At 40.0% G+C, this 17,092-nt stretch overlaps 1 protein-coding gene across 4 annotated transcripts in view; it reads right to left on the bottom strand.

Moving 5' to 3' along the window:
• Positions 1–2,451: 2,451 nt before the first annotated feature.
• The window catches only part of GNAL (G protein subunit alpha L), a 175,881-nt gene continuing 161,240 nt past the window's right edge, over positions 2,452–17,092 (bottom strand). For all 4 annotated transcript variants that reach the window (XM_056483346.1, XM_056483350.1, XM_056483347.1 and 1 more), the window contains exons 6-12: positions 13,803–13,857; positions 11,292–11,365; positions 10,379–10,437; positions 10,024–10,144; positions 8,699–8,829; positions 6,656–6,723; positions 2,452–2,699 (exon numbers count right to left, since the gene is read on the bottom strand). In XM_056483346.1, coding sequence (XP_056339321.1) covers positions 2,553–2,699; positions 6,656–6,723; positions 8,699–8,829; positions 10,024–10,144; positions 10,379–10,437; positions 11,292–11,365; positions 13,803–13,857 — 655 coding nt within the window. In that variant the 3' untranslated portion in view covers positions 2,452–2,552. The remainder of the gene's footprint in view (positions 2,700–6,655; positions 6,724–8,698; positions 8,830–10,023; positions 10,145–10,378; positions 10,438–11,291; positions 11,366–13,802; positions 13,858–17,092) is intronic.

Below are 17,092 nucleotides of genomic sequence, written 5' to 3'. Positions count from 1 at the left end.
TGCACCTTATTTTACATTCCACAAGTTCTGTTGACTTTAGTGTAGTGTCACGTTTTGAACTGCACTAGCTTCTCTGTGGGGAGGCAGAGGCCACCAGCTGTGCCACAAAGATAAAATCTGAGCTCAGCATTTCCAGTGTGTGGGGGAAGGTGGGACAAACCTACTGCTGCTCCCCACCCACCCCACAAAAAACAGAGGGACTACTTCATACTTCACACCAGGACCAGTTTTCCTGCTGATGTTCCTGCAGAGGCTGGGAGCTCTAACCTGAACTCCTGGGCTGGGGCTAGTTTAAAAAAAACAAACAAAAAAAAAACTATATTTTGTTATTCATTCTATAACTTTCTTTGGCATGAGAAATAAGAGAATTTTGGAAATTTTGTTCACTGTTAGCTTATTCCACCCAGCCCTTCACTTTTTGAGAAATATGACTAAATTGAACATACAGATTTCTGGAAAGAGAAAATGGTCATATTGTAGTATCTAAAATGGGACTGTTTTATATTCAACTGGAAACAAGTTCTGAATTGGACTGTAGTCTGATTTTAAAAATATGACTGATTGGGGTTTATAACTAATAACAATATAGTAAAAAGTTAATAAAACCTGCTGATTTATATGGGGACTGTGTTAGCTCTTCATCTCTCCCTAAATTTAATATCAAGTGGGGGGAATGGTCCGAAGTGTGGTAAAACATTCTATAAAGTAATGTAGTCTAACACTTCTCTAGATTTCTGTTATTGCAACTGTAATTTTAGACATTTGTACAGGTTATCTTGGACACAGGAAAAGTATATAGTCACAGACATAAAACACCTATGTATAAAATATAAAGCAGTGTTATAGTTACTAAAAAGGACATGCCTTATTGCTACAGCAATTCTTGCTTTTTATATATTGTACTGTACCACAACTTGTTTTGAGAATGTCATTTGCATAAATTATTCAAGTTTGAGAAATATTCACACATTTTGATTCTACAATATTTAAAATAAAATAATTTTCTAATGTGTCTCTTTATTAAAAGAGAAATAAAAATGTCATCTTGTAATTCTCTTAGGCCAGACACAAGGGTTTATACACCTTTTTTTTTTCTTATCTTCTTTCTCGCTATTTACTTGCACAATGAAAGCCGCTGTTGGTACAAAGATTGAAGAGCTCTATATAATGGTGCTTTACACATTCACAATCGGTCTGTGCAATTGTGAAGTTCTATGAATGACCAAAGAATTACCAAACATATTTTCTAAATATAAAGGACAAAAAAAAAGAAAAAAAAAAAAAAAGAAAAAAAAAAGAAAAGAAATCCTTGTTTCCCATTAAAACAACACCAGGTTGCAATTTGGACACTCGAATGAATTCCAATGTTTTAAAGCTGAGACTTCAAAAGAGAAAGGCATGTTTGCTGCAACATCCGGTGACTGTAATACCTTATTTGGAAAGGTAAGTGGTTAATTTGCATAATTTATAAGTTTTATACTAAAGAGCATTTTTATATAAACCAGAAAAAAACCCCTAAACTCTACAGATAAAGTTCTTACCTCCAGTCACTGCTGCAGGTAAGGTTGACATCAAGCTGTACAGCGCAATCAAAAACATACTTACATCTTAGCTCATTTTACAGGTACAGCCATAATCAAGGCACAAAGATCTTCTACAAGTATTTTTCTTCAATAAAGTTGTACAAAATAATATTACATTTTACAGTCTGTACAATATAATAAACCAGCAGTAAAACAAAAAAAAATATATATAGGGAGAGGACTGTTGTCCAAGAATGATCGGAACTAAAAGGATCATTTGTGGACAGCACAAATAACATAAGTGAGGGTGGTAAATTTTCTGCCCAGATGCAACAGGCTGAAAAGTAGCTGTAATTCAAATGCCTGAGGTGTGCAGAGACACTTAGCTCCAAAACCCCAGAAAAATTGCTTTGTCTTCACTGTTCCTCTCATTATCTACTCCCTGTGCCAGTAACGGCTTAAAAGAGGAGGTCACTTTATCAGTTGACCTGCAACTCAGAAATGCTAAAAACTGTGACAGAGTAATAAATATTGTGGTGCTGCTACATTGTGTGTCTACTTCCTCAACAGTATTTAATAACCTGATACAAAGTGCATTAATCTTTTTTCACCCATCAAGTACTCTTCAATGTCATGTTAAAAAGGAAACCCACACAGAGGGATAGGTATGACTTCAGTGTCATCCAGCTGACATACCGGTCTGAACTGAGGTTAACCCGCTGGAAAAAATTTAGCGGGTCACGTTCAGTTTAAAAAAACAAAACCTAAGGGAACAGAGGTAGCCAAAGGGCTTAGTGGAATGACGAAGAAGTGGCATGTCAAAATAAAGCACAAAAATAGTCCCAAAAAGCATGAAGGGAAAATAACCCAAACTTGCTTCAAATCAGCTTTAAGGTTAAACAATTAAAAGTAAACAAAGTGAAGAGACTGACATTTCTATAGTATATTCTTCCACCCTGTGTGGGGTAGCATCAAGAGAAAGAGTAAGGAGCAAAGAATTTAAAACCACAGGTTCCACGGTGATCCCCCTCACAAGAGTTCGTACTGGCGGAGGTGCATCCTCTGGATGATGTCTCGACAGTCGTTGAACACTCTGCGGATGTTCTCTGTGTCCACGGCACATGTGAAGTGTGGGTAGCAGTAATGCCGCCCGTCTCCGCTCGCCGTACTTATCCTCTGTGGAAAGAGGGAGGCAGGAAAAAAGGATCAGGTGCCGTGCCACGCCACGAGAAGTTTCACATCTCAGCAGTCAGAGCCCTGGGAAATCTGTATATAGATCACTACAAGTGAACAAAAAGAAGGGAGGGCTGTGGTCTGGTGAGCCTGAATGACAAATTTGAAATGAAGATTACAAAATGTTACGGATACTGTTACGGGGTCAGGACAGGCGTCCTTTGTGGGAGCCATGGATGCCATCCTCAACTGCACAGGCTGTTGCCATTTGTGCATCCTGTGCAGCCAAAGCTGTGCTGCTGACAGCTGTGCAGCCTGCCATGCAGCTGCCCCAGGAATTGTTTTCTCTTCTTTTTTTGGTGCCATCATGTGGCAAATTTTTGAACTCTTGTTTTAAATCAGCAACACAAAACCGAAACCCTCCCACAGTTGTGGAGCCAGCAGTGGCAGAGAACAGCATTCTACTGCTTCTGCTTCTTGTGTGAGGGCCTGCAAATTACCTTCACTTAGAGCACCCATTAAACCAGCTGAAGGCTTGGGACCATCACTGCACCCAGAATTTGGTGGAATTATCACCAGAGTGGCTGGGTTCACTTAGAGTAATAAAGTGGCTAGGTTCACTTAGAGTAATAAATATTGTTTATTTACAATAAATTTGTAAATAAACAAATCCAATAAACATCACACCATGCAGAATTATATTTTCTCAAGGCAACTGCACAACTTCTTAGATTCTAACTTCAAGCTCCAGCACCACTATGTTCATGGTTATCTTGTTAAAAGTTCCCCAGGATCTTAAAACATATATTAAAAAACCAAAATCTTAATTTTTGTTCTGTATTACTATAGGACTGACAAATATAAATCCATCCTAGATCATTATCTTGCAGAATAAAAATGAAATGTCATGAAAGCAGGTCAGTTTTTAGGATAATGATTTTTATAATTATTTTCTAAATTTTATTATAAATTACTCTGGTTAAACAACAAAAGACAGTGTTTTATCTCACTCTGGATACACCACATATTTTTAACATAGGATTTATTTTTACATGTAGATTTGACCTTTTAAATACCTGAAGCTAAACATATCCTAAACTATAGACATTTAGAAGCCATTATTTAAATAATTAGATCAACAAGAAATTGCAGATTTTTTTCCAAGTAATTTAGGTAATATTACACATTCAACACTGAGTAGACAGAGGTGTTCATACACAGTCTAAAAATTGTTTTCTTACCATGCTACTTTCAGTACCTAGTTCAAAGCATACCCTCATGAAAAATACTAATAACTGCCTGTTTCTGTTTATCAGGCACTGATTTCACTCATGTCTACGGCAATAACCTGCCCACAGTGTCCTGGTTACATACACAGCATGCTGAAGCCTGTATTTTCAAATTATTAGGGGCTGTCTGTTTTTGTCACCTGGCTGCTCTTGCAGTCCTCTCATTTGAAGATAAATGCAGAATTGTCACCCCTACTCGAAACTCACTTTGATATCACCCAGCACCAGTTCACAGGGGAAGAAAAAAATCCCCTGGGACACTGATGAAAGAACATTTGCTTTCTAGGCAGGAATATTTAATACTGGCATCCCCACACTGCAGGAGTCAGGGTGACACACAGATTCGAGGAAGCCTGGTCTGTGTGTTTGAACAGCAGCTCCTTCACCTCCCAGATTCAGGTTCTGTAAAAACCAGCAGGACAGGAACCAGAGGGGCCATGCCACGGTTCTAACAGGGGTGACACTGGGGATGTATTCAAACAAAACATCAGCACTGGAGAGCCCTGTGTGCAAAACACCAAAACAGGGCTGGGGAGCAGCCTCACCAAGGAGAGCACATTGCACACTGCCTCCAGGAAGAGTCTGGGAAGAGAAAGGATGTGCCTGAGCTGAAGGGCAGAGGGTTTCCCACAGAATACTTTTCTAGGATGGGGAGATGCCCTTGCCAGCCCAACCCTGAGGTGCAGGCACTGGCTGGGCTTGGGCCCAGCCATCCCTCCCACGCTGCTCCCCAACTGAAATCCGATGGATCCCAGCCCTGATGCCCAACCCACAGCCCCCAGACCAACCCTGAAACCATGAGCTGACATCTTTTGCTTTTCTAATCCTCATATACTACAGTGTAGCAATAGTTACTGGACATGTGGTCAATTTTAACTTCCTACTAAAATACATCAAATTACAGGCTTTAAATTTGCCACTACCATTCCTACAGCCAGGCAGTTTTAAGGGGTGCAGCACCATGGTGGGGATTGTCACGCATATCCATGGTTTATGCAGACCTGCTACCATGATAAAAATCACAATAAAGCATAATAAACAGAGATTTCTCTGAATCATACTTGAAAATTTAAGAGTGGGGCAAGGAAAAGGTCACCAATCAAGAAACTTGGGAAAGAAAGTATAAAGCAAAGCTAAGGCAGACATAGATAGAAAACACAGGTCTTTTCTTCCTGGCACCTGGCTAAGGCCATCAGATCCCTGCCAGTCTGTATTTCTCCTGTGCCCTTTATCACTCCCTCTCTGAGACCTCAGCCTTTTGTGCCTGACCCCATGGAACTGGAAGTGACCATTTCTACTTGGCCACGTTACTCAGAGCACAAAGCCAGGAGACAGACATGCTACAGAGGAGATGGTCTCTGCCAAACCTGCAGCTGTTGCAGGGAAATTAGGGAGAAGCTGTTCTGGCCCCATGCTGCCAAGCACCAAGGAGTGCCTGGCAGCTGGCAGGTGCTGCCCCAGCACAATAACTTCCCTTGCCCCCAGCACCCACAGGGGTTTCTGTGCCCCCTCCCCTCCCTGCTTGGTGAGGTGGCCTCCTTCCCTAATGCCAGTGAGTCACAGCAGATAAGGACCTCACCCTTGATGGGTTATTTTAGATCATGAAAATAGATAAAGGTGGGGAGTTTCACCCTAATTTCCCTGTAACTCATCTCTCAGAGCCACTCTCCTTCCAGACTGGATTTCGTCACCTGCTTCACAGGATTCCAGCATTAGTGCAGGAGAGATTTGCCTTGAAGTGAGATTTTGGTAACTCTTACGTTAACACAGTGCAATCTGACATTTTTCCTCAGGATATGGAAGGCTAAGGCAGCAACTGGAAATCCCCAAAGTGTGAATGCAGTTAATTGCTTCTTTCTTGGTGCGTCAGCAGCTGTAAATCCTAACAATGCTCGTAAATGCATAATGACTTCAAAATTCTTAATTCTAACGACTCAGTTTGTTATCTCAAATGCACACACATAGTTTCTACCAGTAGGGCATGACAGATGAGCTTTGGTTCTGGTCTCTGTTACTGCTCTGCACTGTGGGAACAACCAGAATGAGTGAAGCCACAAGTGATACTGGATTTAACTCTCTGTTTCTGACAGCAGAACTGGCTGTGATTGTGTGCCTGACAACTGCTTTCACCTTCAAAATGTAAAGACCATTCCAGCTTCACTCCAGCTTCAGAGGAAACCTTAACTGCAAGAAAAATGTGACTAGACAAGACTTTGTTATGATGCTTCAGTGAAACATCAGTCCAAAGGTAAGGCAAACCTCCTCACTGGCATACCAGAAATCTTATTTAAGCATAAAATGATAAAATCTGCCTTTTTTTTTTTTTAAATTCCTGCTGTCAGCTGACCACTGCCAAATTCCTTGAAGGAATGCAGGATAAAAGTAAGAAAGGCTATTTGTTTATTCATGGACTGTGCATGACCATTCTAAGCACTAGCACTTACTGTGTGACAATTTGCATGGCAGGTGATTTTATGTGAAACAGGCATAAAAATGTGCAGCACAGAGGAAGGTTCTGCAAGATGGGCAGCTGAAAGGAATTAGGAAATTGCCAGACGTTGTCCTCTCCTTCTAGCTTTCTGCAAAACTCCATCAGTCTTCCCTAAATAAACTATGCCATCTGTCAGTATTTCCTATGATAGAATCACACATAAGATGAAAATTACTCACTAAAAACTCATCCCGGATGAAGAACTTGGCTCTTGTGACTTTGGGGTCTTCTCCTGCATCTGGTGTTGCTGTTCAATTAAAAAGAAATGACATCAGAAACACAAAAACCAAACAGCTATCTATTTGTAACAGAAGATTTAATAAGGAAGAAGTAGCCCTTCAGTATAGAAAGTGGAATTTTAACTACTAGAGGAGATTTCCAGTAGGTAAAACTAAAATTAAGAGTACTGTAAAACTTGACTATGCATACAATGTATTTCAGGAACCTGAAAATTGCTGAAATCATTGCAACAATGTCATTGGTCATACCACAAAAAGGCTTACTCACATCCACAAGTTTGTTCATATAGATATAAAACAAGTGGGAGTTAGGGTTTAGCTTTTATCAGAAAATATGACTAGAAAAAGCAGCTGAGCTGTTCAGTTTCTGCAGCAGAACAGCGTTTCCTGAAAAAAGCTTCTGCAGGAAGGAATGTGGGTTTAAAAACGGTTAGTCCAAGATTATACTTGGAAAAAATGATAGCATTGAAAGACCTTCTGATATATATAAAAAATAATTTTATTTCCAGGCCTCAGTTCATCAGAATACTTCAGATATATTGCCCATCAAGGGGTTTTGGATTAAATTCTTGTTGAGCAGACTTGTTGGTCAGTATTAACTGTTTGTTGGCAGATGAAGTTGTCACTGTCTAGGCCATGCAACGACTGTATTTACCCTCAGTGTAAAAAACAGTGCAGTGAAAAGATAACCTACTTATTTGCTTTCAGTGTTATCTCTCATCTAGGATACCAAAATCAGATGCTTATAAACATAATATTGTAAAGCGCATAATTTATCAGAATATGGAAACGTATTTTTCATTCACAATGCTGGGGTTAAAAATAGAGCAGCAGCACAATCAACAGCATATTGGAATTCAGTGCTGCTGCCTTTAAATAATGCCAGCTGAAATTGAAGTGTAAGTGAACAACTACAGCTTAAAAATAGAGAGCTGCTTCATGTGTGAATATTCTGGATCACTCTAGGTACCCACAGTGAAATCCCTCTGAGAAATACCAAAGACTACTTTTTTCTGACAATTGGCTTATAATTAAAAAATTCTGAAAAATGCACTCAAACTCTGTTTATGTAGTATATATGTTTGAGAAGGGAAAATTTGGGTGATGGAGATAAGATTTCTTCTGAAAACAGATGCCAGATCAACTCAGATTTTAGGGCAGTTCGTTTTTCCTCTGCCCCTGAAACTCAGAATCACACTCATGAAGTTCCAGACCTCAATGAATGCTGAAAACAGTTTATCACCATCTTCACCTCTGTAACCAAGGCTGTTGGTGGTGCTTGGTGGAGAATGAAAGCCTTTTCCAACAGGTGGCTGCAAGCACCACACCAGGGACACCACTCAGGTAAGGCAGAGGTGAGTGGTCAGAAAGTAAAAGTTTTACCACTTTTGCTAGACTGACCTGAGACCTTTGGGGAGCACTCTGCCTGGCATACAGCTGGCATAATACCAAAGTTTACCTCTGCAATATGCTACTGTGGTGCAGGGACCAATGCACTTCTTGAAAATAAGAAACTGATTGCTCCATCACCACAGCTGTCTATCTACTGATGTGGTTCTCCTCCATTAAAGTTCCCTTACTGGTCTGCTGGGCTTCCCAGCAGTATTTCAAAAACTGAAATTTACAGTGTTGGAGGATGCAGAATGGCTGCAAAGTAAGTCTCATGAATCCCCAACAAAGTTCAGCACTGTGGGAGGCTCAGGTAGAAGCACCTGGGAAGGGGGAAGATGTGTTGCTCTCCTGGGACTGGTGGTTCCTTCCAGAAGGTGGAGGTGCTGTGGAGCCAGAACCCTTCAGACCAGACCCACAGTGGGTGCCTGTCAGCTACATGCTGCTGGCATGCTCCTTACCTGACCAGCAGCTCATGTCAAGGAACAGTGTGTGCTTGTGAGTGTGTGTGAGAGACAGACAGACAGACAGAGAGAGGAGCTATGGGCTGGGCTATGCCAGCAGGTGCCATTCCAGCACGGGGAAAATCCTTACCATCCTCAGGTACAGTATAATGCGCGTATTCAGGAAAGTAATCCTCAATTTTTGATTTCCCTGCTAAGACTTTTTCAGCCAGCATGTCCTGTTTATTCAAGAATAAAATGATAGAAATGGTCCGTAACCACCTGTCAAAAACAAACCAAACGCTTGTGTTATCTCTGACGTGTTAATCAACAAAAAACGTATCACATCGATAGAAAATGTACAGGCTATCCCTGTGTGGACAGAGTGTGAAATAGTGTAGAATATCCTTCAACAGGAAAAAAAAGATGACCTAAATGATTGTTTTGATTGGTCTGCACCTGTGCTGGTATATTTCTAGGGTCAGTAAATACATTTATAAAAACTGCAGGGGACATTGCTGAAGGGAGCAGTTTTCAATTTTTTTTTTCTAAATTCTCTTTTAGATACCAAAATTCAGAAACTGATGACATTTTCTAGAAGCACCACAATTCACAGGCATTACTGTCTGCTTTATTTGGTTGTGATAAAGAAAAAAAACAACCAAAAAAAGGCTAGAAAGCTCCCTTCCCTCAGACTGCTCTAAGCTGCTGTTCATCCACACAAATATCCCATCTTTTAGCATGGCCTGTATGACACCTGATGAATGGAAAGAAAATAATGTCTTTTTTCTTCCACAATTAATCCATCACTGTGACAATGCGCCTTGGGATGTGCAGTTAACATTCTTCCTTCACTCTACCTTCAATCACTTCTCAGTGCAGAGCATATGTGCTGAAAACTTCGTCACCTTATTCTGCATGTTGTTTTTACCTGTTCTCTACCAGGAGCCCATTTGGGTGGCTGTTTGGTTACATACCTATGATCTACAGGCACTGTGGCAGCATGGCAGTTTAAAGGCAGCTCTAGAGCACATCCCCCAAGACAGAGGTACCCTGTGCTCTCAGAGATGTCCCTTCTGAGAGCAGCTGCCCACGCCAGGAACAAGCACAGTGAGCTGCTCCTGCTGCTGTGTTTGAGGAGATCAAATGTTTCCTCAGAGGATCCTGCTCTCAGCCAAGCAGCACAGTGATGCCAAGAGAGGGTCTCCCCTGCCTCCCTTGTAGCTGCCAGCCTGAGGGGGACTTGTCCTTTCCAAGATGTCCCCATGCCCTGCATCATTTTGGCCCTAATGTTGAAATGCCATGTGCACTGTCCCGGTGCCACAGCCCCTGCCAGGGAGGGGTGTCACTGTGGGGACACTCAGACCCAACCTGGGTATTTTCTGAACAAACAGTCTGAGCCTACAGCAAGGGGAGTGCTATTTTGAAAGGAATTGAACTGTAATTAAACTGGGTGGGAAATGAGGTTTGCTTTACCTATTATTCCAGATACTTTTGAAAAGGTCCAGGGATTCCCGTAGTCTGTTTGTGTTATTGTCTTCCCTTATTACCATGTTGTAGCTGCTGCAAGCCACAACGAAGATGATAGCTGTGACATCTGGGCAGAACACACAAAAGAAAGAAGGAAGGAAAGGAGAGAGAATAGAACATCTCCATTACCCAGCACATACTCCTCAGGGTAACATCGCCATTACTCATCAATTGGCCAAAAATACCAGAAAAACATTATCTGTAACACTGAACTTCTGTACTAGTGAGGTACTGTGCATGGATATGAACTAAGCTGCTCACATCTCAGGGAATAAGTTCAAAACAAAATGTTTTTACTTACCATTAAAGCATTGGATCCATTTTCTTCTCTCATCTCTCTGGCCACCTACATCAAACATGCTGTTAAAAAGCCATAGGATGTTATATCACTTATGTGCACTAGGAAAAATCACATGAAGCATGCACAGCACGAGGGTTCAGTTTAAAAATCTCACAAAAAATCTGAGAGCCCCAAGGACAGGGGGCAGTAAAATATTACCTGAAGAGGAGAGAGATCTGCTGATGCTGTGCTGCATGTCAGAGACAGCTGCACTGTTCCACCTGCCCTGCTCTGCCAGGTGAAGGCTACTGAACCCATAAAATGAGAAATGCACTCTTCAAAAACAAGTGTTGGCCTTTCCAGTTGAGAGCAGTGCATATGGCATGTAGTACTACACTATAGCCAAGGAGAAGTTTCAGGATATTTTGGTATTTTGAAGGGTGGTGAGGAGAGGGCACCTCTGTATGGAGGAGGACATGAGGCAGCTCAGCCCTGTCAGCACTGGCACATTTCTGGGCAAGAACTGGTGAGAGAAGCCAGTCTGACTGTGGGTGCTTTACAGAGACACAGCAAAAACCTTTGACAAACACAGAGCTTGCAGCCCTCTGGAAGAAGGGAGGATTCCCACTGACTTCTGTGAGCTCTCATCCCTAAAGTTATTTTATAATTTTATAGTGCTATACCAGTTTTTACAAGCAGCCACACATAACCCTACTATAGAGCATTGCTAATATACATAACTAATAAAAGCTATTTCTGCAAAGTATGAGGTAATTTTACTAGGATCTCTGGAAAGAGAGCTAAAAAGCCAAATCAAACAACTAAAAACCATCCACTCCCACCCCTGACATACCATGCATACATGAACTCAGACATCTGAATGAAGCTGTTTAAAATGAGTATGACATTCATAAATCATTACTAATAGACTTACTGGAAATTTACTTTATCTACTTGAAATCTTGTTTCAAAAATCCCTGATGTCAACACTCTGCATCTTAATAGGTCCTGGAAATGAGAACACAGAAGCTGATTAGTAAGGCTTTCTTTCTACCCTTATTTTGTTCTTAAAAGCTTGGAATATTTTCCATGAAAAGTCTTAAATGTTTCATTTAATGAAAGTTCAATCCGACTTGTTGGTAAATTGGCATTTGTCTGTACTGACATGATAGATAAATAATAATGATCACTGGATTTAGTCTGTGCCCTCAAAAAGCAGGAGACCCCATCTATGTTTTCCTTACTGCCCACTGAAACCTGTTCTTGATGGTCATACACCTTGGTATGTGATGAGGATAACGAATTCTGAAGTTACATAAAACTAAGAAAAATGTTATTCATGTTGTAAAGTCAAGTATTCAAATGTTAGAAAACTCCAGATTTACAGTTGCCCAGGCAACCTTAACTCTGCCCTCTATTGTACTGAATGAGACAGGAATCCTATTGAAATAATAGCTTGTGACTGAGTAATTAAAGCTCTGTTACAGAGCATAAGGGAACAGAATTTAGGTTGTGCAGAAATATGGCATTTCTTTCCCATTTTTTAAACTAGCAGTACTTCTCAACTTAACCAACTCTCCTTTAATAATTAGAAAATAACAATTTCCTCGATTCTCAAGGGGAGTAGGCAAAAGCAATTTATGATGCCCCCTTCCCGGATGGAAGGAGGCAGCCAGTGGTGCAGAGTGTAAGCACAGCTTGCCTTGTTTCTCTATCCTACTGTCTACTGCTTCTGGTAGCCAAGGCAAACCTTGGCTGCCCTGAAAGCTGCATGCACTCAGCTGAAGGCCACTTATTAAATACTTTTAGTTATTTTATAGGGTTACTGTCATTTTCTGTCACTTGTTGACTCTATTATGCTGCAAAAAAAAAAAAAAAACAACCCAAAAAAACCCAAAAAACCCCCAAAAATCAGAAAAAGGGAAGAGGGGAAATTAGTGGGTTTTGCCAGTTTATTCAGCAAGGCAACTGATACAGCGTAACAGGATGAAAACAAGAGCAAAAGAGAATCCCCTCTCAGAGCAAAAGTTTTCCACCTGTCAAATATCAAGGGCCTTCTCTGATCTTTCAAGATATATCTCCCCAAATAAGTATCAGGAAAAATTTCTAGGTGATGAAAGACTACTTCAGGTAGAGAAGGGCCTCCCAGGAAAAAACAGGCCAACACAAATGTAAATAATGAAGGCAAAAATGAGGCTTTCTTCACTGACTTCTCTCTCCAGGTGAGTGATCTCAATGCTAAAACCATGAGGTCTAGATGGAGCAAACCCCAGTGCAAATTGCTTTGGTCTGAAAATGTCTTGAGTGCTTGAATAATTGATCCTATATTGAGTTGACTATAGGACATGCTTGTGGTTTTGGACCTACACTAGGTCTGAAGGAACAGGCTCTTCTCTGCATGCTTCCTTGGATGATCTCTGGCAAGCCACCTAATTTCTCTGAACTTCACTCCCTGATTGCACAGTGAGATTTGACAGCTCTGTTTTTTATTTATTTTTTTTTAAGGGCATCCACCTGTTATATGCCTTGCATGGTTAGACTGAATTATCCAGTGCAGGGATTCTCTTCTGCCACCTGTATTTGAAGTTTATGACGTGGCCCACAATCTTGGCTGAGACTGCTGAATGACACTGGGATAGCAGCACTGAAAATAACAGCTTCAGAATGTCTGCTGAAGAGACAGCAAAGGAAAGCACACAGCTGAGCTCAGGGAAGGCAGCTGAAGCCAGGCAGCATGGTGAAGCCCTTCCTCACTTCAAGGCTGCAGCAGTTCAGCCTTAAGATGACTGTTTGCCATTAGAGCACTCCATCAAGATGTATCACAGCATCTGGGAAAAAAATGTACTATCTTGCAAATGAGGCTTAAATAGAAACTCTGCTACCCGCAGGAGATGGGCACAGCCTGCAAAGAAGGAATCTGCAGGCCCGCAGAGAAGTTTTCAAGCTCTGCTGCTGCCACTGGTGCTCTCCCCTGAATCTGGACACCTTATCCATGCAAGCTTTAGGCTCTGAAGGACCCTTCTGATAGACATGAGAAGTCTCCCTCTGGGATCACCTCCACCATTGAAATAAAGCATTGCTCCTCTGTAGCAAAGGCTAGGTGAGGAAAACCATAACTTTTTACATTTATACTTATACATTTACATTTATGCTTTCTGTTCTTTTTTCCATTCACCTTTTTTTGTGGGACACAGAATGGGAAACAAGAAGACAAAACTGATGTATTACAGGAATCACTGACCTAGATGTTACAATAGCAAAAGACAAGTTTGCACCACAAAAATGCCTCTTTTTCTTTAATATCCATATTTTAAACTGCTAGACCATATTTTGCTATTCTGCCATGTGCCCTATTTCAGCTACAGTAGGGGCTAAAATAAATTACACACAAAATCCAGATGAATGTCAGTCTTGGTTCAGACCCTGCCCCATAATTTTTACTAACCTGATCTGTAGGTGTATAGTCATCCATGCTGACGCTGTCAATTCTTTCTAAAAAGCTAGAAGAAAAATAAACATGCACTTAGATACGTAAAATACTGTCTAGCAGAAGACATTTCACTAAGTTTTTAAGTTTACACTCCTGCTGAGAATGGTAAAGTTAGGACCCTGATTATTTCCTTATATTGCTCAAGATTATGTTTTATAAGCCAAACAACCATTTTACCCAGACTCTGTTTCAATACAGCACTTTTAAAGTTACCATCACACTGTACCCAGAAGTGGTTCAAAACGCAATTAAAATAAAATAATTTTGTGAAGACCACTAGAAAATAGTAAGACTAACCACAGATCATAACATCATACAGTTGTTAAGACTTAAAAAAGATTTTGGGATTTAATATAGAAAATGTGGCGAAGCGGTGACTTTATTTAGCATAATGCTAATCAAATATAATGTTATGTTAATCATGGTCTCAGTAATGTTAGCAGAAATACTTATTGGTATATACAAAAAGCTCTGGACTGACTTGCTGCCCTCCAACATTGCAACTAAAGTACAAAAAGTGGAGATTAATAAATGTGATTCTTTATGTCACCAAAACTCAGTGGTGCACTGAGTGAAAGACAGACTTACAGCTGCAAGGAAGGGCAAGAGAAAAGAGAATGGGAAAAACGGGGTGGGGGGGGGACGATGACGACGACTACATTCTAGGATTATTTAAAATATTTTTTAAGCTTTAATTCTTTCCTAATATGTGTTAGAATGGCAGCACTTAAGGACATAAGATGTGATTTTGTATTTATTGCTAAAAGAGGCAGGTTCTCCTCTCTGACTTCCATCTATACCTTAGATCTCCCATGAACCTAGCTGGCTCAATTTCCCCAGACAGCTGGTATGACTTAGAAGCTTTCTTGAATTTCTACATTATTATTTGGTATTTGGCAGTGAATATCCCATTGGCTGACATATCCCACTACAATATTATCAAGATTTCTTTATCAAAAGGCAAGTTTTCTCCAATTTTACTTGAGTGTGCACATGGAATACATGTCCCACTTAACTGCAGTGGGAAATAAAGAAAAAACTAGTGAACTCTTGACATAAAAAGTAATTCACTGTTAACACAGGGGTCACACACACTGGCCAGTTGAAAAAATAGCCCCCTAAAAGCTGTTTGTAATTCTCATAGCAGTTTCCCACGGATATGAACTGAAAGGAAAAGAAAATACACCGCATATGTATTTACTTATAATATTTTTCCTTTTCAGACCTCCATTGTTATAGCAGTATCTGCAGTTAGAATACTCAGCTTTGCTTTCTGGATGATCAAGGTATGGATGGCTAAGCACAGGGTTTAAACAACAAACAAACAAAAAAAATCACTGTTTAGCACAACCCAATGGGTGCCTGTTAGCAAAACTACATGGAAGAAACCCTGAAGAAAAAGCACCTTTTCACAAATACTCCTTCCTTGCCAAAAGCCCTGTAAATTTATATAAGGATTTTTACAGTCAGCTACAGTCAGCATGGAAAAGCAGTTGTATTGAGGCTGAACCTTTTTGTCAGATGACTGTCATCCCCTTCACTGAGCAAAGTTTAACTCCAGCTGTCCCCATGGAACATGCAGACACTGAGCAGAGCGATGCATTTCTGTGACACAGAGAGAACTCTCACCTCACGCTTGCAGCACAGAGCATGAAAAAAAAGGCAAAAAAGCCCAAAGCAAAAATGCCTCTAGGCTGAAACTTTTTGATCAGAGAAATTTTCCTTAAGATGGTTGTTCTTATAAGTCTGTTCCAAAGTACAAACTATGGCTGACACAGAAAGGGTTTTTGGTTGTTAGCACTTGCACGTTTAGGGTAAAGAACAGAAGAGTGAGGAGTAATGCAGTTACACTACACAGAATCCATGGCAGACTGGGAAAGAGGTAAGGCTCCTAATTAGATGTCCTAACTATGAGCTGAAGTAATCTTTCACTTCCTCCCAGTAGAAAGACCAGTTTTGAATGCCCTAAACTGTGACACCACAGCTAAGAGAGAGCCAGCTCTGACAAATATAATGTGCTTTAAAAATATCATTTAATACAGCAGCTGTACCATTTTATACTTGTAAGGCTGTTGTCTGCATGTAAGCTCTATTAAAATAAATGCAATGATTTATAAGGATTTACCTGTCACCTTGCTGTAAAAAGCTGAAATGGTATCACTAGCATCCAATAAATCCACAAGCAGCTACTATTAGGATTGGGATAAATTTTGCAGCTTTATAGGAAATTAACCTTTCCAGTGTGTCATGGACAGGTTTCCTAAGATTTCTTCTGCAATGACAACATTAAGTGTGCAATGAGATTTCTAAGACAGTGACACACAGGCAGCTACACTCTTACCTTTTCAAAAGAAAATCAGTTCTTGAATATCCTTCATATGAACTCCTTACTTGGCTAATTATCACAGCATCAAAAAATAGTCCTGACAGACAAATGTACATACTGGGTACAAGAAATGGATTCCAGATGAGATAAGAAGTCAGTGCTGCCTCATTTCTAAATACACTACTTCTCATTACTGTATTAAAATGGGAAAACTGGAATTACTTTTTAAAACTGCTTTCCAGAGAACATTAACTTCACCTAATTCTAATTGTTTTGCGTAATTATATTCTGACAAAATATAGATATTATTTTATACATACAGCAAATTTTGAATTTACATGACTGAAATTTCCATTTAAACAGCTTAAAGTACAAAAAATCTCTCAACTGTGGCAATGCTGATGTCTCAACTCAAAGAATGAGTGTGTGGAAAACATAATAACAGAAGAATGAATAAAAATGGACACCAAGTGTTACTTATTCTCTTTTTAGATTCTATTTGGTTTTCTGTAGGGTTTTTGTTGTTGTTTTTTCCCCAGCTCAGGGATGTAATTATTTTCACAGAATCATGCCTTTTTACAATATTGACAGGTCTTCTATTTATGTAGCTTCTACAGAAACCCATGCTCAGGATTTATGTTAATTCTGCAGTGGCTGTTTTGCATGTATGTGCAATGAACTTCAAATTTACACATTCGATTCAAGAGTGAATAAAACAATAATATGATACAATATTGACATTTCTATTTCACAATTGTGCTTTTACTTATAAGGATTCAGTCAGATAACTAGTTCTTTTTAATGCTCTTTTTAATTTTACATTTTCTTACATGGAATAGCAGAAGCTACCTTTTCTTAATTAATTAATAAGGCAAAATATTGAAAGGAAGGTCTCTTCTGTTTGGAAATGCAGTGGTTT

Source organism: Oenanthe melanoleuca, chromosome 2, assembly GCF_029582105.1.
Source record: "Oenanthe melanoleuca isolate GR-GAL-2019-014 chromosome 2, OMel1.0, whole genome shotgun sequence".
Lineage (NCBI taxonomy): Eukaryota > Metazoa > Chordata > Aves > Passeriformes > Muscicapidae > Oenanthe > Oenanthe melanoleuca.
The sequence above is the reverse complement of the archived record's forward strand: the minus strand, read 5'-3'. Positions and strand labels throughout refer to the sequence as shown.